Source organism: Anomaloglossus baeobatrachus, chromosome 1 (assembly GCF_048569485.1).
Source record: "Anomaloglossus baeobatrachus isolate aAnoBae1 chromosome 1, aAnoBae1.hap1, whole genome shotgun sequence".
NCBI classification, from domain to species: Eukaryota; Metazoa; Chordata; class Amphibia; order Anura; family Aromobatidae; genus Anomaloglossus; species Anomaloglossus baeobatrachus.
This window is the reverse complement of record NC_134353.1, coordinates 482,589,791-482,614,766: the sequence shown is the minus strand read 5'-3', so window position 1 is coordinate 482,614,766 and position 24,976 is coordinate 482,589,791. Positions and strand designations below refer to the sequence as shown.

At 50.3% G+C, this 24,976-nt stretch overlaps 1 protein-coding gene across 2 annotated transcripts in view; it reads right to left on the bottom strand.

Annotated features, from left to right (window-relative positions):
• Nucleotides 1-24,976, bottom strand: part of DDX49 (DEAD-box helicase 49) — a 118,841-nt gene that overhangs the window by 69,152 nt on the left and 24,713 nt on the right. For both annotated transcript variants that reach the window (XM_075315102.1, XM_075315109.1), the window contains 3 exons: nucleotides 13,252-13,439; nucleotides 12,991-13,131; nucleotides 10,735-10,810 (listed from right to left, as the gene is read on the bottom strand). In XM_075315102.1, coding sequence (XP_075171217.1) covers nucleotides 10,735-10,810; nucleotides 12,991-13,131; nucleotides 13,252-13,439 — 405 coding nt within the window. The remainder of the gene's footprint in view (nucleotides 1-10,734; nucleotides 10,811-12,990; nucleotides 13,132-13,251; nucleotides 13,440-24,976) is intronic.

Below are 24,976 nucleotides of genomic sequence, written 5' to 3'. Positions count from 1 at the left end.
GCAGCAGTGTGACCACCCGTCGAGACCTCCGACTCAGGATCTGGAACGCGGAGGCGACATCTAAGGAGTCGCTGACTTCCCTTCCGCCCTTAGGTGAACGTTCCTTCGGAGATAGGCTAGTCCAGTTGATCCCCTAGGCTACGTGACGGAAGAGTACATCTCTCCCCTAGGCTACGTGAGGGAAGAGTACATCTCTTTCCCAGCATCTGCCCAGACACATCAGGATCGTCGCCTCACCGCTCGGTTCCAGTCCGTCCGCGCCGCAACCGTCAGGGCGCCTCTATCCCTCCAACAGTCCCTCCGCCTTGCGTTGCAGTGGACCATTCCAGTTTTTTTTTTTTTTTTTTTTTTTTTTTTAAGAGCGCTTGCAGGGATCATGGCGGCTGTCCCTGCACATCCTACTCTACAGAGCTGCTAGGTTCACTCCGCCCAGAAACGACCTGGTGGTCCAGAGTTCTTCCTTCAAGGACCCTCGTCTTGAGGTTTAGACTGTCATCGTCACTTTTTCGCTACTAGGGTAGCTGAGCTACTGGAAGGAGTCCGCTCAGACCCCGGCCCGGTGGATCATCCCTTTAGGCACGGTATTCCAGACAGTCCAAGGGAAGTTACTCTTCACGCAGGAGTAGTTTTGTTCCCTGCACAGAGTCCCGCGTACCCTTTGCCATCCACGCCCGGTTCCATCGGGTTTGGTATGCGAGTCCTCGGCAGTTGGTGGCGGTGATAGCGGCGGTACACTTACCAGGTTTCATCCTTGGCCTTCCAGCGGACCCCACTGAAGAACGGAGACAGGTAGGTTCAGTCTACGCTGGGGACCCGCCAATCCCTTCCTAGTGGACCAGTCTTCGCAACCGTCCCTTGGGAAAGTCCCCTCTCCTTCTCCTCTGGAGGATAGTATCAACCCGTCACCAGTCTCCTATGCTAGGGTATGCTATTCCACCATCCCACAGCACGGTCCCAAGGGACACCCCTAGAGTGTTGTCTCCCCTTCAACATTCCGGAAATCAGAGCCATCCGGTTAGCCCGGTTACGATTTCTTCACTGGGACGAGGTTGCCTGTCAGGTTGCAGTCGGACCATGCCACAGCGGTGGCGTGCATCATCCACCAGGAAGGCGCAGGGAGTGTCATGGCAAGGGAAGAGGTCAAGAAGATCTTGCTCTGGGCCGGATCTCTTCACTCTCTAATCTCGGCAGTGCACATCCCTAGCGTGGACGTTTGGACGGCCTATTTTCTCGGCAGGAAAGGCCTCGCTTAGGCAAATGGCTCCTCAACAGGGAAGTCACCAGCCAGATCTCCGGCGAAGGAAGACCTCCAGTCGTGGACCTATGACCTCCCGAACCACCTTTCAAGTCAACGGTGCATCGAGGGTGCCCCCTTCTCTGGACTAGGTGACGACGCCCTAGCCCGGTCGTGAAGCCAGTTCAGGCTCTCGGGCATCTTCCCACGGCTTCCCATGATCTCGAGGGTTCTCAAGATGGACTAAGGCAGAAGGTGGCTCTGGAGTGGCCCAGGCGAGCATAGTTCACAAAACTCACTCAAACTCCTCGCAGATGCCCTGTGGCGCCTTCCAGACCGTCCAGTTCTTCCGTGTCGGGGCCCTCTCTTCCACCAGGACTCAGAAGTCCTAAGTTTGACGGCCTTACTAGTGGATTCCGGGTACTAGCTCACACAGGCCGGTTGGCAAGAAGGTTGCAGACAATGATGAAGGCCGGGAAACCGGTTTCCTCGAAGATTTATTACCACACGTGAAGAGCTCCTCCGGTGGTGTGAGGAGCACATCTCTCTCTCTCTCCCTTCCTTGCTGCCATGCTTGCAGTCAGATCTGGATGCGGCTCTCCCTCTAAGGGCCAGGTGTCGACTCGGTCATTTCGGTTTCAGAGACCTCTCACTTCTCGTCCCACGATCAAGGTTTTCACTCAGAGAAGCGTCCATCTGGCTCGGCGGCATCACCGTCCACTAGAAACGTGGGACCTTAATCTAGCGATGGGTTTGCTTCAAGGCACCCTGTTTGGACCTTTCCGAGTTCTTCCTGCTCCCACCTGTTTTGATAGGTGGGCTCCTCGTGACCGTCTCTTTTCTACAAAGGGCATCAGGGCAGACAGCCCTCTCTAGTCTTTTTTTTTTTACCTCCTGTTTCCGGGTCCTCCAGCAGGACAAGGGGGGGTGCTCCGGCCACAACCCTCCTTTTCGGTACAAGGCAGCTCGCCGTTCCTTCCAGATAAGGAGATTGGGTTTCGGGTTCAGTCCTAGTCTCTTCTCTCAGCCTGAAAGGGGCCTAGTTCGTTCCTGAGCTGGTACGAGCCCTCAGTCGTTTATGTCTTCAGGTCCGCATTTTTCGGTTTAAACAGACAGTCAGTTCATCCTTCACCCGGTTCCAGGAGGCGCATGCCGGTGCCCAAGGCCAACATTGCCACATGGATCCATTCCGCCATATGTGAAGCCTATCGCATGAATGACGGACCTCCGCCGCATTCTGCCGTCCAAGGGGAGCCTCTTGGATGATTGGACTTCAGACGTCGACCGACCATGTCCGCCACCTGGTCTAGTCGGCATACCTTTACTAGTTTCTACCAGGTTCACACCCAAGCTTTGGCAGAGGCCAGTCTTGACGCAAGGTTTGCGGGCAGTAGTAGCACACCTGTAACAAGGTAGGTGTTTGTAGGTCTGGGTCAAGCCCGACAGGAGGAAGCGGTTTCCTGCCCATCTCCGGCGATGGTTCTCTTCCCACCCAGGGACTGCTTTTGGATGTCCCATGATCCTGTGTCCCCCAATGAAGACTCAGAGAAAGAGATTTTACGGTGAGTACACAAAAATCCTTAGATATATCATAATATATATATATATATATATATATATATATATATATATATATATATATATATATATATATATTATATATATATAATCTATATCTATCTATATCTTTGTATGGTGTTGGCCAGTAGATAAAAAAATATTAACCTCTTACCAACATTGGACGTACTGGGTACTTTATGGCTCATGTCAGTATAATCACCGCTGACTGCTGCAGTGAGCCGGTGGGGAGTCCTGCACATGTCCGATTTGTACAGCAGACATGTGCGGCTATCAGGCACAGGTGGATCTGCGATCTATCTGCGCCTGTTAACCCCTTAGATCGAACTGTCAAAATGTGGCAGCGCAATGTGAATGGTCGCAGTGGATAAAGCGCACTTACCCACCACCATAAGAGGCCCTGTAATGTTATCACGGGAGCCGATTATTGCCACTGTAGTACATGGTCACGTGAGGACTCCGTCACTGTCATTACTTATTTCCTGTTACAGCCTGCAGAGCACTGGCTTTAAGATGAGAGCAGCAGTTCAGCTGATCTGAGCTGTGCAGTTCTGATCAGGAGAAATGAACAAGTGATCAGATTGCTCTTCCATATAGCCCCCTAGGGGGACTAGTAAAATAAAATTAAAAAAAAAAGCAAACACAAAAAAACAACAAACAAGTTCAAATCACCCTCATTGAAAATGAAAGGGTCTAGAAAAAAAAAAAAAAAAAAAAAAATTCATTTAAAAGTGCAACTGGTCCTGAGCAAAAACGAAAAACTACCCGGGGGTGGAGGGGTTCAAATTTGAGAGTCTTCAGTGGTTGATTTCTTTTAATAGCTCACTGAAAACATAGTAAATCTCAAGCCTTTGCTGGCTGTGGGGCTTATCACGAATTGGCCAAACTGTATCAAGTACCTCATTTTTAACCTAGTTTCCTTGGCAGTAATGCAGCTCCAGATTTCTTATATTCAATGTATACCTAGTATGGTATTTAAGTGTGCAGCTGTATTCGCTTTAATTACATGGACTAACTAGTTCATTCAGTATGACCCTGTTCATATTTGTCTGTTTCTTGAATGTGCAGGTCGTATATATCCCCTTCACCCCCGGCCACTAAAACACCCTAATGACCGGGCCATTTTTTGCAATTCTGACCAGTGTCACTTTGACAGGTTATAACTCTGGAACGCTTCAACGGATCCTGGCGATTCTGAGATTGTTTTTTCGTGACATATTGTACTTCATGTCAGTGGTAAATTTAGGCCGATATGTTTTGCGTTTATTTGTGAAAATTTAGGAAATTTGGCGAAAATTTTGAAAATTTCGCAAATTTCAAACTTTGAAAATTTATGCCCATAAATCTGAGAGATATGTCACACAAAATAGTTACTAAATAACATTTCCCACTTGTCTACTTTACATCAGCGCAATTTTCGAAACAAATTTTTTTTCCGTTAGGAAGTTAGAAGGGGTCAAAGGTCATCAGCAAATTCTCATTTTTCCAACAAAATTTACAAAATAATTTTTTTAGGGACCACATCACATTTGAAGTGACTTTGAGAGGCCTAGGTGACAGAAAATACCCAAAAGTGACCCCATTCTAAAAACTACACCCCTCACACTGCTCAAAACCACATCCAATAAGATTATTAACCCTTTAGGTGTTTCACAGGAACCAAAGCAATGTTACTTTAGCCATAAAATTTTCATTTTTACAAGGGAGAAAAGAGAAAGTACACAATACAATTTATTGTGCATGTTCTCCTGAGTACGCTGATACCCCATATGTGGTAAAAATCAATTGTTTGGGCGCACGGCAGAGCTCGGAAGGGAAGGAGCGCCATTTGAATTTTTGAACGCAAAATTAGCTGCACTCATTAGCGGACGCCATGTCGGGTTTGAAGACCCCCTGAGGTGCCTAAACAATGGAGCTCCCCCACAAGTGACCCCATTTTGGAAACTAGAGGCCTCAAATAATTTTTCTAGATGTTTGGTGAGCACTTTGAACCCCTGGGGGCTTCACAAAAGTTTATAGCGTTGAGCCGTGAAAAGAAAAAAATTTTTTTTACCACAAAACGGTTGCTTCAACTAGGTAGCTTTTTTTTTCACAAGGCTATCAGGAAAAAATGCACCATAAAATGTATTGTGCATTTTCTCCTGAGTACGCAGATACCTCATATGTGGTGGAAATCAAATGTTTGGACACACAGCAGTGCTCGGAAGGCAAGGAGCGCCATTTGAATTTTTGAGTGCAAAATTAGCTGCACCTGTTAGCGGACGCCATGTCGGGTTTGAAGACCCCCTGAGGTGCCTAAACAATGGAGCTCCCCCACAAGTGACCCCATTTTGGAAACTAGAGGCCTCAAATAATTTTTCTAGATGTTTGGTGAGCACTTTGAACCCCTGGGGGCTTCACAAAAGTTTATAGCGTTGAGCCGTGAAAAGAAAAAAATTTTTTTTTACCACAAAACGGTTGCTTCAACTAGGTAGCTTTTTTTTTCACAAGGCTATCAGGAAAAAATGCACCATAAAATGTATTGTGCATTTTCTCCTGAGTACGCAGATACCTCATATGTGGTGGAAAGTAATTGTTTGGGCGCATGGCGGGGCTCAGAAGAGAAGGAGCGCCATTTGACAGCAAAATTGGTTGGAATCATTAGCGGACGCCATGTCACGTTTGGAGACCCCCTATGGTGCCTAAACAGTGGAGCTCCCCCACAAGTGACACCATTTTGGAAACTAGAGCCCTCAAATAATTTTTCTAGATGTTTGGTGAGCACTTTGAACACCTGGGGGCTTCACAGAAGTTTATAGAGTTGAGCCGTGAAAAGAAAATTTTTTTTTTTTACCACAAAACGGTTGCTTCAACTAGTTAGCTTTTTTTTTCACAAGGGTAACAGGAAAAAATGCACCATAAAACGTATTGTGCAATTTCTCCTGAGTACGCAGATACCTCATATGTGGTGGAAAGTAATTGTTTGGGCGCATGGCGGGGCTCAGAAGAGAAGGAGCGCCATTTGACTTTTCAAACGCACAGACGCAGTGCACTGATCGGCCGCTGCAGGACGCACGGTCTGATGCGATAAAAAAAAGCGTCGGGGATACGTAAAAAAAAAAGTCACGCCAAAAATTGACCATGGATGCAGATACGTTATGTGCATCCCTGATCAGCGCTTGGCGGGACGCACGGACGGATGCGATACAAAAAGCGTCGCAAATACGGAAAAAAGTCACGCCAAAAATTGAGCAGGGATGCCGATCCGTTATCTGCATCCCTGATCAGCGCTCGGCGGGACGCACGGACGGATGCGATACAAAAAGCGTCGTGAATACGGAAAAAAGTCACGCCAAAAATTGAGCAGGGATGCCGATCCGTTATCTGCATCCCTGATCAGCGCTCGGCGGGACGCACGGACGGATGCGATACAAAAAGCGTCGTGAATACGGAAAAAAGTCACGCCAAAAATTGAGCAGGGATGCCGATCCGTTATCTGCATCCCTAATCAGCGCTCGGCGGGACGCACGGACGGATGCGATACAAAAAGCGTCGGGGATACGGAAAAAAAAGTCACGCCAAAAATTGAGCAGGGATGCCGATCCGTTATCTGCATCCCTGATCAGCGCTTGGCGGGACGCACGGACGGATGAGGTGTAAAAATGGACAGGGGATACGAAAAAAAAAAAAGTTATACTCACAGTACCCAGAGGACTAGCAGGAGGATCACTGACCAGAAGAGCTGCAGAGGAACAGATGGCAGAGAGATGGACAGCTTTACAAAAGCAGCAGGCAGATCAGCAGAATGCCCAGGAAGGACCCAGCGATGGACGCAGATGTGATCAGGCTGGTGAAGACAGGTAAGAGGACGTCGGGGGAGAGCAGAGGGGGAGAGGGGGGGGTTGAGAGCAGAGGGGGAGAGGGGGGGGTTGAGAGCAGAGGGGGAGAGGGGGGGGTTGAGAGCAGAGGGGGAGGGGGGGGGGTTGAGAGCAGAGGGGGAGGGGGGGGGGTGAGAGCAGAGGGGGAGGGGGGGGGGGTGAGAGCAGAGGGGGGGGGGTGAGAGCAGAGGGGGGGGGGTGAGAGCAGAGGGGGGGGGGTGAGAGCAGAGGGGGGGTGAGAGCAGAGGGGGGGTGAGAGCAGAGGGGGGGGTGAGAGCAGAGGGGGGGTGAGAGCAGAGGGGGGGTGAGAGCAGAGGGGGGGTGAGAGCAGAGGGGGGGTGAGAGCAGAGGGGGGGTGAGAGCAGAGGGGGGGTGAGAGCAGAGGGGGGGTGAGAGCAGAGGGGGGGTGAGAGCAGAGGGGGGGTGAGAGCAGAGGGGGGGTGAGAGCAGAGGGGGGGTGAGAGCAGAGGGGGGGTGAGAGCAGAGGGGGGGTGAGAGCAGAGGGGGGGTGAGAGCAGAGGGGGGGTGAGAGCAGAGGGGGGGTGAGAGCAGAGGGGGGGTGAGAGCAGAGGGGGGGTGAGAGCAGAGGGGGGGGTGAGAGCAGAGGGGGGGGTGAGAGCAGAGGGGGGGGTGAGAGCAGAGGGGGGGGTGAGAGCAGAGGGGGGGGTGAGAGCAGAGGGGGAGACCGGAGAGGGAGCTGCAGAAGCAGAATAGAAATAATGGGGGAGGCAGTCAGATCACGGGGGGGGCGGATCGGGATGTCGGGGGGGGGGGGGTTAGTTGGGGGGAGCAGATCACGGGGGGGGGGCACGGCAGGGGCTATCACGGCAGCGCGCAGGGGCACCGCGGGAGCGCGCACGGGCTGCAAAGTGAGCACAGTACTCACTTTGCAGCAGCAGCGGTGACCTCAGCAGCAGCGGTGGGTGGCAGATCGGGGCGTAGGGGGGCAGATCGGGGCGTAGGGGGGCAGATCGGGGGGGGCACGGGCAGGGGCCTTCACGGGAGCGCGCAGGGGCCTTCACGGGAGCGCGCAGGGAGCGGAATACTTACCATTAGAGCTGCAGCGGCGGAGACATCAGAGGCGGCGGCGGCAGCAGCAGCGGTGGCGTGGTACCAAAAGTACCAGCCACTCCACGCTGCAGACATGCTGGGGGAGGGCTCGCAGGCCAGCACAGGCCTGGGGAGGGCGGCCACCGGCAGATCAGACCGCCCCACTGCACACTGATTGGAGCGATTGCGTGTCATAGCACGATCGCTCCAATCAGTGCTGCAGGGGCTGGGGGCGGCATGTTTGAGGTCCACCTATGATATGCTGCTGCAGCTGCGGCATCTCATAGCTGGATCTCACAGGATCGCACTAATTCGGGCATTATTTTTGCCGAAATTAGTGCGATCGATGTGGTTGGCGGTTCAGATTTGAACAGCCAATCACATCGATCGTCGATAGGGGGTGGCGATGCCACACCCCCTGGGGTCAAGCAAAGGTCCCCTGCTGTAAGAAACAGCAGGGGACATCATTTGAAAGCCGTTGCTATGGCCACGGCAATCAAATGAAGTTTAGGCCGTAAAATTACGTCCCTGGTCGTTAAGTCACGTTAAAATAGGACGTAATTTTACGGCCCGCGGTCGTGAAGGGGATATAGATATAGAGATATATCTATATCTATCTATCTATCTATCTATCTATCTATCTATCTATCTATCTATCTATCTATCTCTATCTCTATATATATATATATATATATATATATATACACACAATTTATATTTATATTTAGAGGTCTCTTCGTCAGGAACGGTATAACACAAAATCTGAAGAGTCAAAAAATGTATACACAAGACATAGCATAGTGCAGTAAATAAGACAAGTGATGTGAATCAGAATCATCAGATGGGAAGGGGAGACACAGTTGTGGCAGTAAATATTGGAGCAGTTCATATATAAGATGTGTGAAAGTGTTATTGTCCTCTAATTGAGGTCTGGTCCAGAGTTCTAATGCCCCCAGATGCTCCGAGGGTCATCCTTAATTGGTGTAAAAAGATAAATCCACAAGACACATTGCAAGTTTAAGAAGAGAAGCTCCCTGTCCTTTACAACAACGTTTTCCTAAAACCAGAAAAAAAACGTAAAAGCTGTCAAATTCTGACAACGGACAAGATAAAGATTCCCAGATCACATCAGGACTACAAGATCCCAGGTACCTTCAGCTGCACCACAACCAATGTGGTGTACTTAATTATATGTACCAAATGTCCAACTGGGGGTCTGTATGGAGGGGAGACAGGACAACAGCTCAGGACGAGGATGAACTCTCACTGCCACACAATTAGAGAAAAAAGGACAGATCTACCTGTGGCCAAACTTTTTTGTAACCCTGATCATAGTATCATGACGGACATGATATTTCTGGTATTGAAAGGTAACTTCAAATGTCAGAGAACAAGAGCGAGGGCGTACAAACGTATGATGACCTTTGCTCAGAGCAGGAATGAATGTGTCACATGGATTTAATGTATTTTTCCCCATCAATTAGAAAATGTGCTCCTCGGACCATTTGTGGGCATAACCCCTGACCAGACCTTAATCAGACAATAAAAATGTCACACTCCTCATCTATGAGCTGCTCCAATATTTACTGCCACTGTTTCTCCCCTTCACATACTGACAATTCTGCTTGACGTCTTATTTACAGCATTATCCCATGTCTTGTGACAAATATGTGACGCTTCAGATTTTTTGTTATACTGAGCCTGATGAAGAGACCTGAACAGTCTTGAAAGCTTGCTAAATTTTACGATCTTTCCAGTTAGCCATTAAAAAAAAAAACAAAACAAAAAAAAAAAAAAAAAAGTGTATCAACCACTGAGGACTCAAATTTTAATATTTTTCTTGTCACACTATTCCTCAGCTCATGGAGGTATAGTGTGTTTCCAGTACAGCTCCTGGCAGTTGACACAGCTCTTGGGAGCGTTTGAGACTTCATCCTGTTCCGACTTAAGTAGGACGAGCTTGCCATTTGAATGTGACAGGACATTATTACATGCTTTTCTGAACCTCTTTAAAAGGGGTATTCCTAATTCCTCCTTTCCTAGCCACACGAAACAGGTCAGGCTACAGAGACAGCTGTTTCCATAACTTACATGGAAATTAATAGGCGGTATGAAAAAAAGCATAGCACAGCCACGATCAAGAATTATGGAAATGCATAGCTAAAGTGACCCGGTGCCTAGGCACTTTGATTCTCGTCTATGCTATGAACAGTAAACATGAAAATGTATCTTTAGCTCTATTGTCAAGTAGTAGGAACAATTGGGTTAAGGTACAACTTGGAGCATGTAGCTTTCCCTCCTGAGGAACCTATTTCTGAGGGACACTTTGCCCAACCTTTCAGCTTCTCAGCAGATAATGCACTCATATCAGGTTAAACAGTAGATACTTTCTTCCTTGCCTTAGCAAAGCTCTGCACGAGGGTTAAAGCAACTCACTAACACTGTTTTATTGACCAAATTTGCTCTATTAAAACAGAACAGAGGCAAAGCAGAAGAATACTAGGGAACTGTTTGCTATTCATGAAGTTCTCATTTCTTAAAGTTGCTTTAAAAGTGAACATTCAATGTGTAGATGACACACTGCCGGCAGTGTTTTCTCTGGCTGGTCTCCCCGAGATCAGTGATTGTTTTGTCTTGTTGGTCTACTAGGCATTGCCCCCACCTGGCCAGAATCCTACTCCACACTGATGAGGGGCAACACCCCGAAACAGCTGTGTGTGGATGGATACCTGGCCTTGGTATTTCCCTTGTCATATCTTTAAACTTGTCAAAGAGTTGGATATTGACTAAAAGAGCCACTTAATATGGTGGCTATGGTGGTCTCCTAAAAAGAGCCACCCCTTGGCTGGGTCCTTCCCGGAGAGATATCTAGCTGGTTTCTGTGTTGAGACTCCAAACAGAGGCTCCACTGACTTTTTTGATTTGCATATGCAGGAATACAGTCATTGAATTCTGTTTAATCAAGATGCAGTCTTCAATTCTTCAAATGTTAAGATGCAGTTTACAAGCACTTACCTGCTTCATCATGGAGTGCAAAGCTACAGAGGGAAAACTGAACTCACGGAGCATCATATTGATGATCTGGCAACTCCTGGAATATTGAAAGAGAATAGTTGAGAAATGAGCTAAGCAGCTTTGGTCGCCAGGTTTACTCCTTTGGTTCTACTTTTATAAATGAAATGACAAAACAAATACAGATAGAAATTGTGTTTCCTCACAAGACTTAAGGGGGCTTTACAAGCTGCGACATCACTAACGACTTATCGTCGGGGTCACGGTGTTTGTGACGCACATCCGGCGTCGTTAGCGACATCGCAGCGTGTGACACGTACGAGCGACCTTCAATGATCGCAAAAGTGGCTAAAATCGTTGGTGTTGAAGAGGTCGTCCAAACACCAAAAATCGTTGTCTGGTGAGTAGCGATGTTGTTCCTCGTTTCTGCGGCATCACACATCGCTATGTGTGACACCACAGGAGCGATGACCATCTCCTTACCAGCATCCACCGGAAAAGGAAGGAAGGAAGGAGGTGGGCGGCATGTTGCAGCCGCTCATCTCCGCCCCTCCTCTGCTATTGGACGGCTGCCGTGTGACGTCGCACGAACCCCCCCTAGAAAGGAGGCGGTTCACAGGCAGCAGCGACGTCGCAGGGAAGGTAAGTATGTGTGACGGGTGTTAGCGATGTTGTGCGCCACGGGCAGCAATTTGCACGTGACGCACAACCGACGGAGGTGGGAACGCTCGCTAGCGATATCGGTAACGATATTGCAGCGTGTAAAGTACCCTTAAGGTCCTTAAAAGGTAACCGGTTAGGTAATTTATGTGTTCTAACCTAGTAGCAGTGTGATGTGTGGCCTAGTAACCCCTTCCTACCTATCCCTGTGTTGTAATAATGTGTATTGTGCATGTATAAAAATGTTTTTTATTACTTATGTGTTCTGTATGTAAATGAGCAGGGGCTCTAGCCCCATAGGCGTCGCATCAACCTGTGGGCATTTGCATGTTTTCCATGGTCTCACGCCCCTGTGGGCGTGACACCATCGATTTACATGAGCAACGTCCCCATCGCTCCTTGAGATCCTGCGCACTTACAATTCACGCAGCAGTTAACAGGGTACTTGCTTCTCGTCTTCAGACATGCATTGTGCATGCTCAGAAAACTCCTGCGGTTCCAGTCATGCACAGAGCATGCTTGAAGCTGGCAAGTAAAGATCCGAGACAGCGTATGACCGGAACCGCAGAAGTCTTCTGAGCATGCGCAGTGTGAGACTGCGGGAAGACTGCGGGAAGACTGCGGGAAGACTGCGGGAAGACTGCGGGAAGACTGCGGGAAGACTGCGGGAAGACTGCGGGAAGACTGCGGGAAGACTGCGGGAAGACTGCGGGAAGACTGCGGGAAGACTGCGGGAAGACTGCGGGAAGACTGCGGGAAGACTGCGGGAAGACTGCGGGAAGACTGCGGGAAGACTGCGGGAAGACTGCGGGAAGACTGCGGGAAGACTGCGGGAAGACTGCGGGAAGACTGCGGGAAGACTGCGGGAAGACTGCGGGAAGACTGCGGGAAGACTGCGGGAAGACTGCGGGAAGACTGCGGGAAGACTGCGGGAAGACTGCGGGAAGACTGCGGGAAGACTGCGGGAAGACTGCGGGAAGACTGCGGGAAGACTGCGGGAAGACTGCGGGAAGACTGCGGGAAGACTGCGGGAAGACTGCGGGAAGACTGCGGGAAGACTGCGGGAAGGGTAAGTGCGCATGCGCAGGATCTGAAGGAGAGACGGGGACGTCGCTCATGTAAATCCATTGTATCACGCCCACAGGGGCATGATACCATGGAAAGTATGCAAACGCCCACAGGGTGATGTGACGCCCATGAGGCTACAGCCACTGCTCATTTACATACAGAACACATACGTAATAAAACATTTTTATACATTCACATTACACATTATTCCAACACAGGGATGGGTAGGAATGGGTTACTAGCACACACACCACACTGCTACTAGGTTAGAACACATATGGGACCTGATAGGTTCCCTTTAAATGCAGCCATGCACAGAAATATTGATCTTTCATATTCCACCTTTTATCTCTAAAAGAAAATGCTGAGATCTTGGATTTGATGGAAACAAAAGTTTAACTATGCTATGTTTAATTTGGCAATTTGGAAACTTCTTTCTTCCCTGTGGTGTGTGCACTCAGCATCCCACCAGTAAGTGCTAATCATGTCCATTACAGAAACTCATCCTCCATAAAATGTATAGGGACTTACTTGCAAGTGCTAGTGAAGATCATAATGGACCAGTCTTCATGCTCATCCTGGAAAGTCTGGATCAAATGCACCAAATAAGCATCTTTCACCTTCTCAGGTACCAAGATAAATCTCTGGTCTAACTGCTCCACTGTTCGCACCCTGAAGAAAAGTATGTTTTCCCCATGTAATTGTGAGCCTCAAAACGTCCTCCTAAATGTCACCCCCCGGCATACAAACTGCGAAGTTACAAAACCATAAAATATAGATTCAGCTTCTTACTCTGAAGTGGATTCCCAGAAGAAAGGCTTGTTCATTGCAATGGATTTTAACTCCTGCAGGGTGTCAGTCAAGGTGGCGCTGAACAGAAGTGTCTGTCTTTGGGCAGGAATTCCTCCAAGGATCACCTGCAAGTCTTGAGTGAAATCAGTACAACCCTGTTCCAAAAGACGGTCGGCTTCATCTAGAACCTAGGGGTTAAAAATTGGGAGAGATGCTTAAAGAGAAGGCATAACGTTCCGGCAGCCAGGTTGCCTTCCCATATAGCCAGCACAGGGCCTTTACATTTCAGAAGCTAAAATAGACATGTTAGACAGTCTGGTTGCTTTTGATACACTGCTTAACAACCACATTTTCGAAACAGTTGTCTGACAGCTTACTTATCCCTTGCACAGTCGCAGATTGCAAAAAAGGATTTTCCCACGGAAAAAGTACATTTTAAAGCGCACCAATCCCCAGAATTTTCATAATAGATTATATTAGATTAGAATATATATATTATATATATATATATATATATATATATATATATATATATATATATATATATATATATATATATATATATATATATATATATATATATATATAAAAATTCTATACATACCTTTAGTGGTCAGCTAGGATGTTTAGGTTTTGAAACACAAGCAAGTAAAGTTTGAGAAAGAGCAGCTGTTTGAGTGACAGCAGCTGAGGATCAGATAGTGTCTGGGGGGTATTCAGTTATCCCCTCCCTATGTTATTTATGCTAATTCTATTATGCACTCATTTTACTTTGTGACTAGAAGGACCTGTGCTGATGTCATACCCATGTGACCAGAAGGGGCGGGGCCTGAGCCAACATTGCTGATACCAGGAAGCAACATTATTTTTCTGTTGGCTGAGGTTCCGCCCCTTCTGGTCACATGGGTATGACATCAGCACAGGTCCTTCTAGTCACAAAGTAAAACGATTGTATAATAGAATTATAAATAAACATGGAGGGAATAACTATGAAAACCCCGCAGCTATTGGCAGCTGCTGTCATTTAAGAACCTACTCAATTTACAATCTCTACTCGCTTGTGTTTCAAAATCTAACATCCTAGCTGACAACTAAAGATATGTAGAGAATCAGCATGATAGTGCCAGTATAGCACTGGCTTTAGGTTATATAGGAAAATCCTGCTGATTGAATAAGTTTCACAATTGGATGTGTATAAAAAAAAAAAAAAAAAATTCCTGTGCTGAGAATCTTATAAATGTGCCTCTGCCATGTACTGTGTAAAGGCCGAGTCTGAGCATATAGGGACATGGTCTGATCATACCACGTCTCCTGTGCTGGGGAGGGGAAAAAAAAAAAAATCAAGTAGGCGAATATAAGCTCAGTGGCAGCCGAAGCTCCTACTTCACTAACTTCATTTATGATGAACTCAAGAGGACTGGAGAAATGACAAACACTAACTCATGTGATAAAACATGTAGGGTAAAGTTTTACCTCACAAAGCAGCAAGTCACTGCTATGTTATCTGTAAAATGACCTAATCTTTCTTTTCTGGTCCAGAATTTTATGTGCTGACAAAGTACCCTGTACGGTCAGACATGGCCACTACACAGTATATAGCAGGGGTACATTTTTAATATCTCAGATCATTAATTTAATATTTTTTTTTAAAACATCCAATTGTAGAACTTATTATTCAAAGATCTATTGAATAATATACAATACGATACACTTTATTGATCCGGTGGGAAATTATGGTATCACAGCAGCACAACTTAAATAATAACATGAATTACTTAATTGACAAAACAGTAGAGTTGACAGAGAAGGGAATTTTGTTTACTTACCGTAAATTCCTTTTCTTCTAGCTCCAATTGGGAGACCCAGACAATTGGGTGTATAGCTTCTGCCTCCGGAGGCCACACAAAGTATTACACTTTAAAAAGTGTAACCCCTCCCCTCTGCCTATACACCCTCCCGTGCATCACGGGCCCATCAGTTTTGGTGCCAAAGCAGGAAGGAGGAAACTTATAAATTGGTCTAAGATAAATTCAATCCGAAGGATGTTCGGAGAACTAAACCATGAACCAAAGAACAATTCAACATGAACAACATGTGTACACAAAAGAACAACAGCCCGAAGGGAACAGGGGCGGGTGCTGGGTCTCCCAATAGGAGCTAGAAGAAAAGGAATTTACGGTAAGTAAACAAAATTCCCTTCTTCTTTGTCGCTCCATTGGGAGATCCAGACAATTGGGACGTCCAAAAGCAGTCCCTGGGTGGGTAAAAGAATACCTCGATAAAAAGAGCCGTAAAACGACCCCCTCCTACAGGTGGGCCACCGCCGCCTGAAGGATTCGCCTACCTAGGCTGGCATCTGCCGAAGCATAGGCATGCACCTGATAGTGTTTCGTGAAAGTGTTTCGTGAAAGTGTGCAGACTCGACCAGGTAGCCGCCTGACACACCTGCTGAGCCGTAGCCTGGTGTCGCAATGCCCAGGACGCACCCACGGCTCTGGTAGAATGGGCTTTCAGCCCTGAAGGAACCGGAAGCCCAGAAGAACGGTAGGCTTCAAGAATCGGTTCCTTGATCCACCGAGCCAAGGTTGACTTGGAAGCCTGTGACCCTTTACGCTGGCCAGCGACAAGGACAAAGAGCGCATCAGAACGGCGCAGAGGCGCCGTACGAGAAATGTAGAGTCTGAGTGCTCTCACGAGATCCAACAAGTGCAAATCCTTTTCACATTGGTGAACTGGATTAGGACAAAAAGAAGGTAAGGAGATATCCTGATTGAGATGAAAAAGGGATACCACCTTAGGGAGAAATTCCGGGACCGGACGCAGAACCACCTTATCCTGGTGAAACACCAGGAAGGGGGCTTTGCATGACAGCGCTGCTAGCTCAGACACTCTCCGAAGTGATGTGACTGCCACTAGGAAGCCCACCTTCTGCGAAAGGCGTGAAAGAGAAACATCCCTCATCGGCTCGAAAGGTGGTTTCTGAAGAGCCGTTAACACCCTGTTAAGATCCCAGGGTTCTAGCGGACGCTTGTAAGGTGGGACTATGTGGCAAACCCCCTGCAGGAACGTGCGTACCTGCGGAAGCCTGGCTAGACGCTTTTGGAAAAACACGGAAAGCGCAGATACCTGTCCCTTGAGAGAGCCGAGAGACAAACCCTTGTCCATTCAGGATTGAAGGAAAGACAGAAAAGTGGGCAAGGCAAACGGCCAGGGAGTAAAACCCTGATCAGAGCACCAGGATAAGAAGATCCTCCACGTCCTGTGGTAGATCTTGGCGGACGTTGGTTTCCTGGCCTGTCTCATAGTGGCAATGACCTCTTGAGATAACCCTGAAGACGCTAGGATCCAGGACTCAATGGCCACACAGTCAGGTTGAGGGCCGCAGAATTCAGATGGAAAAATGGCCCTTGAGACAGCAAGTCTGGTCGGTCTGGTAGTGCCCACGGTTGACCCACCGTGAGATGCCACAGACCCGGGTACCACGACCTCCTCGGCCAGTCTGGGGCGATGAGGATGGCGCGGCGGCAGTCGGACCTGATCTTGCGTAACACTCTGGGCAGCAGTGCCAGAGGAGGAAGAAGGGAATTTTGTTTACTTACCGTAAATTCCTTTTCTTCTAGCTCCAATTGGGAGACCCAGACAATTGGGTGTATAGGCTATGCCTCCGGAGGCCGCACAAAGTATTACACTAAAAGTGTAAAGCCCCTCCCCTTCTGCCTATACACCCCCCGTGCTCCCACGGGCTCCTCAGTTTTGGTGCAAAAGCAAGAAGGAGGAAAAAAAAATTATAAACTGGTTTAAAGTAACTTCAATCCGAAGGAATATCGGAGAACTGAAACCATTCAACATGAACAACATGTGTACACAAAAAAACAGGGGCGGGCGCTGGGTCTCCCAATTGGAGCTAGAAGAAAAGGAATTTACGGTAAGTAAACAAAATTCCCTTCTTTGTCGCTCCATTGGGAGACCCAGACAATTGGGACGTCCAAAAGCAGTCCCTGGGTGGGTAAAATAATACCTCGTAAGAGAGCCGTAAAACGGCCTCTTCCTACAGGTGGGCAACCGCCGCCTGAAGGACTAGTCTACCTAGGCTGGCATCCGCCGAAGCATAGGTATGCACTTGATAGTGCTTCGTGAAAGTGTGCAGGCTCGACCAGGTAGCCGCCTGACACACCTGCTGAGCCGTAGCCTGGTGCCTCAAAGCCCAGGACGCGCCCACGGCTCTGGTAGAATGGGCCTTCAGCCCTGAGGGAACCGGAAGCCCAGCCGAACGGTAGGCTTCGAGAATTGGCTCCTTGATCCACCGAGCCAAGGTTGATTTGGAAGCCTGTGACCCTTTACGCTGGCCAGCGACAAGGACAAAGAGTGCATCCGAGCGGCGCAGGGGCGCCGTACGAGAAATGTAGAGTCTGAGTGCTCTCACCAGATCTAACAAGTGCAAATCCTTTTCACATTGGTGAACTGGATGAGGACAAAAAGAAGGTAAGGAGATATCCTGATTGAGATGAAAGGGGGATACCACCTTAGGGAGAAATTCCGGAACCGGACGCAGAACCACCTTGTCCTGGTGAAAAACCAGGAAAGGGGCTTTGCATGACAGCGCTGCTAGCTCAGACACTCTCCGAAGTGAAGTGACTGCTACTAGAAAAACCACTTTCTGCGAAAGGCGTGAGAGAGAAATATCTCTCATTGGCTCGAATGGTGGTTTCTGAAGAACCAGCAGCACCCTGTTCAAATCCCAGGGTTCTAACGGCCGCTTGTAAGGAGGAACGATGTGACAAACCCCCTGCAGGAACGTGCGTACCTGTGTAAGTCTGGCTAGGCGCTTCTGGAAAAACAGAGCGCTGAGACTTGTCCCTTAAGGGAGCCGAGCGACAAACCCTTTTCCAGTCCAGATTGAAGGAAGGACAGAAAAGTGGGCAAGGCAAAAGGCCAGGGAGAAAAACCCTGAGCAGAGCACCATGACAGGAAAATTTTCCACGTCCTGTGGTAGATCTTGGCGGACGTTGGTTTCCTAGCCTGTCTCATAGTGGCAATGACCTCTTGAGATAATCCTGAAGACGCTAGGATCCAGGACTCAATGGCCACACAGTCAGGTTGAGGGCCGCAGAATTCAGATGGAAAAACGGCCCTTGAGATAGCAAGTCTGGTCGGTCTGGTAGTGCCCACGGTTGGCCGACCGTGAGATGCCACAGATCCGGGTACCACGACCGCCTCGGCCAGTCTGGAGCGACGAGGATGACGCGGCGGCAGTCGGCCCTGATCTTGCGTAACACTCTGGGCAACAGCGCCAGCGGAGGAAACACATAAGGGAGCTGAAACTGCGACCAATCCTGAACTAAGGCGTCTGCCGCCAGAGCTCTGGGATCTTGAGACCGTGCCATGAACGTCGGTACCTTGTTGTTGTGCCGGGACGCCATGAGGTCGACGTCCGGCACCCCCCAGCGGCAACAGATCTCCTGAAACACGTCCGGGTGAAGGGACCATTCCCCTGCGTCCATGCCCTGGCGACTGAGATAATCTGCTTCCCAGTTTTCCACGCCTGGAATGTGAACTGCAGAGATGGTGGAGGCCGTGGCTTCCACCCACATCAAAATCCGCCGGACTTCCTGGAAGGCTTGCCGACTGCGTGTGCCGCCTTGGTGGTTGATGTATGCCACCGCTGTGGAATTGTCCGACTGAATTCTGATCTGCTTGCCTTCCAGCCACTGCTGGAACGCTTTCAGGGCAAGATACACTGCCCGTATTTCCAGAACATTGATCTGAAGCGAGGACTCTTGCTGGGTCCACGTACCCTGAGCCCTGTGGTGGAGAAAAACCGCTCCCCACCCTGACAGACTCGCGTCCGTCGTGACCACCTCCCAGGATGGGGGTAGGAAGGATTTCCCCTTCGATAATGAAGTGGGAAGAAGCCACCACCGAAGGGAAGCTTTGGTCGCCTGAGAGAGGGAGACGTTCCTGTCGAGGGACGTCGGCTTCCTGTCCCATTTGCGTAGGATGTCCCATTGAAGAGGACGCAGGTGAAACTGCGCGAAAGGAACTGCCTCCATTGCTGCCACCATCTTCCCCAGGAAGTGCATGAGGCGCCTCAAGGGGTGTGACTGGCCTTGAAGGAGAGATTGTACCCCTGTCTGTAGCGACCGCTGCTTGATCAGCGGAAGCTTCACTATCGCTGAGAGGGTATGAAACTCCATGCCAAGGTATGTGAGCGATTGGGCCGGTGTCAGATTTGACTTTGGAAAATTGATGATCCACCCGAAACTCTGGAGAGTCTCCAGGGTAGCGTCGAGGCTGTGTTGGCATGCCTCTTGAGAGGGTGCCTTGATCAGGAGATCGTCCAAGTAAGGGATCACCGAGTGACCCGAGAGTGGAGGACTGCTACTACAGTAGCCATAACCTTGGTGAAAACCCGTGGGGCTGTTGCCAGGCCGAACGGCAGTGCCACGAACTGCAGGTGTTCGTTTTCTATGGCGAAGCGCAAGAAGCGCTGGTGCTCTGGAGCAATCGGTACGTGGAGATAAGCATCTTTGATATCGATCGATGCAAGGAAATCTCCTTGGGACATTGAGGCGATGACGGAGCGGAGGGATTCCATCCGGAACCGCCTGGTCTTTACGTGTTTGTTGAGAAATTTCAGGTCCAGGACAGGACGGACCTGACCTTCTTTGGGACCACAAACAAGTTGGAGTAAAAACCGTGGCCCTGTTGCTGAAGAGGAACAGGGACCACCACTCCTTCTGCCTTCAGAGTGCCCAGCGCCTGCAGAAGAGCCTCGGCTCGCTCGGGAGGCGGGGATGACCTGAAGAATCGAGTCGGGGGACGAGAGTTGAACTCTATCTTGTAACCGTGAGACAGAATGTCTCTCACCCAACGGTCTTTTACCCGTGGCAGCCAGGCATCGCAAAAGCGGGAGAGCCTGCCACCGACCGAAGATGCGGAGTGAGGAGGCCGAAAGTCATGAGGAAGCCGCTTTGGTAGCGGCACCTCCGGTGGCCTTTTTAGGACGTGACTTAGACCGCCATGCGTCAGAGTTCCTTTGATCTTTCTGAGGCCTTTTGGACGAGGAGAATTGGGACCTGCCCGCGCCCCGAAAGGACCGAAACCTCGACTGCCCCTTCCTCTGTTGGGGTATGTTCGGTTTGGGCTGGGGTAAGGATGTATCCTTTCCCTTGGATTGTTTGATGATTTCATCCAAACGCTCGCCAAACAATCGGTCGCCAGAAATTGGCAAACTGGTTAAGCGCTTTTTGGAAACAGAATCTGCCTTCCATTCCCGTAGCCACAAGGCCCTGCGGAGTACCACCGAATTGGCGACTGCAACCGCCGTACGGCTCGCAGAGTCCAGGACAGCATTAATAGCGTAAGACGCAAATGCCGACGTCTGAGTGGTTATGGACGCCACCTGTGGCGCGGACGTGCGTGTGGCTGCGTCAATTTGCGCTTGACCTGCTGAGATAGCTTGTAGCGCCCATACGGCTGCGAACGCTGGGGCAAAAGAAGCGCCGATAGCTTCATAGATGGATTTCAACCAGAGCTCCATCTGCCTGTCAGTGGCATCTTTGAGTGAAGCCCCATCTTCCACTGCAAGTATGGATCTAGCTGCCAGTCTGGAGATTGGAGGATCCACTTTGGGACACTGAGCCCAACTTTTGACCACGTCAGGGGGAAAAGGATAACGTGTATCCTTAAGGCGCTTAGAAAAACGCTTATCTGGACAAGCATGGTGATTCTGGACTGCCTCTCTGAAATCAGAGTGGTCCAGAAACATACTCGGTGTACGCTTGGGAAACCTGAAACGGAATTTCTCCTGCTGAGAAGCTGACTCCTCCACCGGAGGAGCTGAGGGAGAAATATCCAACATACGATTGATGGACGCAATAAGGTCGTTCACTATGGCGTCCCCGTCCGGAGTATCAAGATTGAGAGCGGCCTCAGGATCAGAATCCTGATCAGCTGTCTCCGCATCATCAACCAGAGATTCCCCCCTCTGAGACCCTGCACAATATGATGATGTCGAGGGAAAATCTAAGCAAGCTCGCTTAGTCGGTCTGGGGCTGGGGTCTGTGTCAGAACCCTCAGCCTGGGATCCATGAGATACCCCGGGAGGACATTGTTGGGCCAGCTGAGGTGGGCCAGGGAACAAAGATTCAACAGAGTCCCTGTGCTGAGATACCGGCCTGGACTGCAAGGCTTCTAGTATCTTAGCCATAGTCTCAGAGAGTTTTGCAAACTCCGTCCCCGTCACCTGAACAGTGTTAGCAGGTGGCTCCCCCTGGGCCCCTCTTAGCAGAGGCTCCGGCTGAGTAAGTGCCACAGGGGCCGAACAGTGCACACAATGAGGGTCAGTGGAACCTGCCGGTAGCGGGGTCGTACATGCGGCGCAGGCAACATAATAAGCCTGTGTTTTGGCACCCCTGCCTTTCGTGGGCGCCATGCTATTATCTTCCCTGAGTAACACAATAGGGTATATAGCCAGAAATCAACTGTGCACCATACAGTGTAAAACATATATACCATAAACATATAATGTTACACTACTGCACAATGGGGCTAGCACCACAGGTGCTGCTTACCACCCGCCTAAAGCGGTTGTGAGGCCACCAGAGTCCCTGCCTGGGTCTCCCAGACTTTGTCCCCCTCTGCAGCGTCCGAGGAGCTGACAGGAATGGCTGCCGGCGTCCTGAGGAGAGGAGGGAGCCGTGGGCGTGACCCAGAAAGAGCGGGAACTGGTGCCCGCACTGTGCACAGTGAGAGGGGTGGAGTATGCAAAGCATGCTCCAGCCCTCAGTGCTGCTCGTTCTGTGCAGCGTCCCACCCTTCCCCTGCCTGTCAGGGCTGTGGGCGGGAGGAAAGGAAACTAGGCCGCAAAAAGCCGGGGACTCTAGTAATAAACGCGGCCGCCGTAAAAGCGCGGCCGGCGTGAAAGTCCCCGGCGCACTACAAGTCCCAGCCGCGCCGCAGTGTTTCCATGGCCGCGGCGGTCAGTGCGGCAGTCCCTATACATAAACACACTCAGCAACGCTGAGTGTGTAATGGCACATATTAACCCGGTCAGCGCCGTGGTCCCCGGTGCACTAGCACACCCAGCAAAGCTGGAGTGTTGCTGTGCGCTGTCCCCACAGGGATACAGAGTACCTCCAAGTAGCAGGGCCATGTCCCTGAACGATACCCGGCTCCTATCCAGCAGGCTCCACAGGAGTTGTGGATGAAGCACGGTCTCAGTGCCTGGAGACCGATAGGATCCCACTTCACCCAGAGCCCTGAGGGGGATGGGGAAGGAAAACAGCATGTGGGCTCCAGCCTCCGTACCCGCAATGGATACCTCAACCTTACAACACCACCGACAAGAGTGGGGTGAGAAGGGAGCATGCTGGGGGCTCTATATGGGCCCACTTTTCTACCATCCGACATGGTCAGCAGCTGCTGCTGACCAATCTGTGGAGCTGTGCGTGCGTGTCTGACCTCCTTCGCACAAAGCAAAAAACTGAGGAGCCCGTGGGAGCACGGGGGGGGTGTATAGGCAGAAGGGGAGGGGCTTAACACTTTTAAGTGTAATACTTTGTGCGGCCTCCGGAGGCATAGCCTATACACCCAATTGTCTGGGTCTCCCAATGGAGCGACAAAGAAATACATAAGGCAGTCGAAACTGCGACCAATCCTGAACTAATGCGTCTGCCGCCAGAGCTCTGTGATCTTGAGACCGTGCCATGAATGCCGGGACCTTGTTGTTGTGCTGGGACGCCATTAGGTCGACGTGCGGCGTTCCCCAGCGGCAACAGATCTCTTGAAACACGTCCGGGTGAAGAGACCATTCCCCTGCGTCCATGCCCTGGCGACTGAGAAAGTCTGCTTCCCAGTTTCTACGCCTGGGATGTGAACTGCGGAGATGGTGGAGGCTGTGGCTTCCACCCACAGCAGAATCCGCCGAACTTCTTGGAAGGCTTGATGACTGCGTGTGCCGCCTTGGTGGTTGATGTACGCCACCGCCGTGGCGTTGTCCGACTGAATTCGGATCTGCCTGCCTTCCAGCCACAGCTGGAACGCCTTTAGGGCTAGATACACTGCCCTTATCTCCAGAACATTGATCTGAAGGGAGGACTCTGTCGGAGTCCAGGTGCCCTGAGCCCTGTGGTGGAGGAAGACCGCTCCCCACCCTGACAGACTCGCGTCCGTCGTGACCACAGCCCAGGATGGGGGCAGGACGGATTTTCCTTTCGACAGAGAAGTGGGAAGAAGCCACCACTGAAGAGAGGCTTTGGCTGCCCGAGAAAGGAGGACGTTCCTGTCGAGGGACGTCGACCTCCTGTCCCATTTGCGGAGAATGTCCCATTGGAGTGGACGCAGATGAAACTGCGCAAATGGAACTGCCTCCATTGCTGCCACCATCTTCCCTAGGAAGTGCATGAGGCGCCTCAAGGGGTGTGACTGGGCTCGAAGGAGAGATTGCACCCCTGTCTGTAGTGAACGCTGTTTGTCCAGCGGGAGCTTCACTATCGCTGAGAGCGTATGAAACTCCATCCCGAGGTAAGTTAGCGATTGGGTCGGTGTCAATTTTGACTTTGGGAAATTGATGATCCACCCGAACCTCTGGAGAGTCTCCAGAGCAGTGTTCAGGCTGTGTTGGCATGCCACCCGGGAGGGTGCCTTGACAAGTAGATCGTCTAAGTAAGGGATCACCGAGTGTCCCTGAGAGTGTAGGACTGCCACCACTGTTGCCATGACCTTGGTGAAGACCCGTGGGGCTGTCGCCAGGCCGAAAGGCAGTGCCACGAACTGAAGGTGTTCGTCTCCGATGGCGAAACGCAGGAAGCGCTGATGCTCTGGTGCAATCGGCACGTGGAGATAAGCATCCCTAATGTCGATTGATGCTAGGAAGTCTCCTTGGGACATCGAGGCGATGACGGAGCGGAGAGATTCCATCCGGAACCGTCTGGTTTTCACGTGTCTGTTGAGCAGTTTGAGGTCCAAAACGGGACGGAATGATCCGTCCTTTTTGGCACCACAAACAAGTTGGAGTAAAAACCGTGACCACATTCTTGAAGGGGAACAAGGATCACCACTCCTGCTTTCAGAGTGTTCACCGCCTGAAAAAGAGCATCGGCTCGCTCGGGAGGCGGAGATGTTCTGAAGAAACGAGTCGGAGGACGAAAGCTGAGCTCTATCCTGTAACCGTGAGACAGAATGTCCCTCACCCATCGGTCTTGGACATGTGGCAACCAGGCGTCGCAAAAGCGGGAGAGCCTGCCACCGACCGAGGATGCGGTTTGGGGAGGCCGAAAGTCATGAGGAGGCCGCCTTGGGGGCGGTTCCTCCGGCGGTCTTTTTAGGACGTGACTTAGACCGCCATGAATCGGAGTTCCTCTGGCCCTTCTGTGGCCTGTTGGACGTGGAGAATTGAGACCTGGCTGAGGGCCGAAAGGACCGAAACCTCGGTTGTATCTTCCGTTGCTGAGGTTTGTTTGGTTTGGACTGGGGTAAGGATGAGTCCTTTCCCTTGGTTTAATAATTTCATCCAATTGTTCGCCAAACAGACGGTCGCCAGAAAATGGCAAACCGGTTAAGAACTTCTTGGAAGCAGAGTCTGCCTTCCATTCGCGTAGCCACATGGCCCTGCGGACTGCCACTGAATTGGCGGATGCTACCGCTGTACAGCTCGCAGAGTCCAGGACGGCGTTCATGGCGTAGGACGAAAAAGCCGACGCCTGAGAGATTAAAGACACAACCT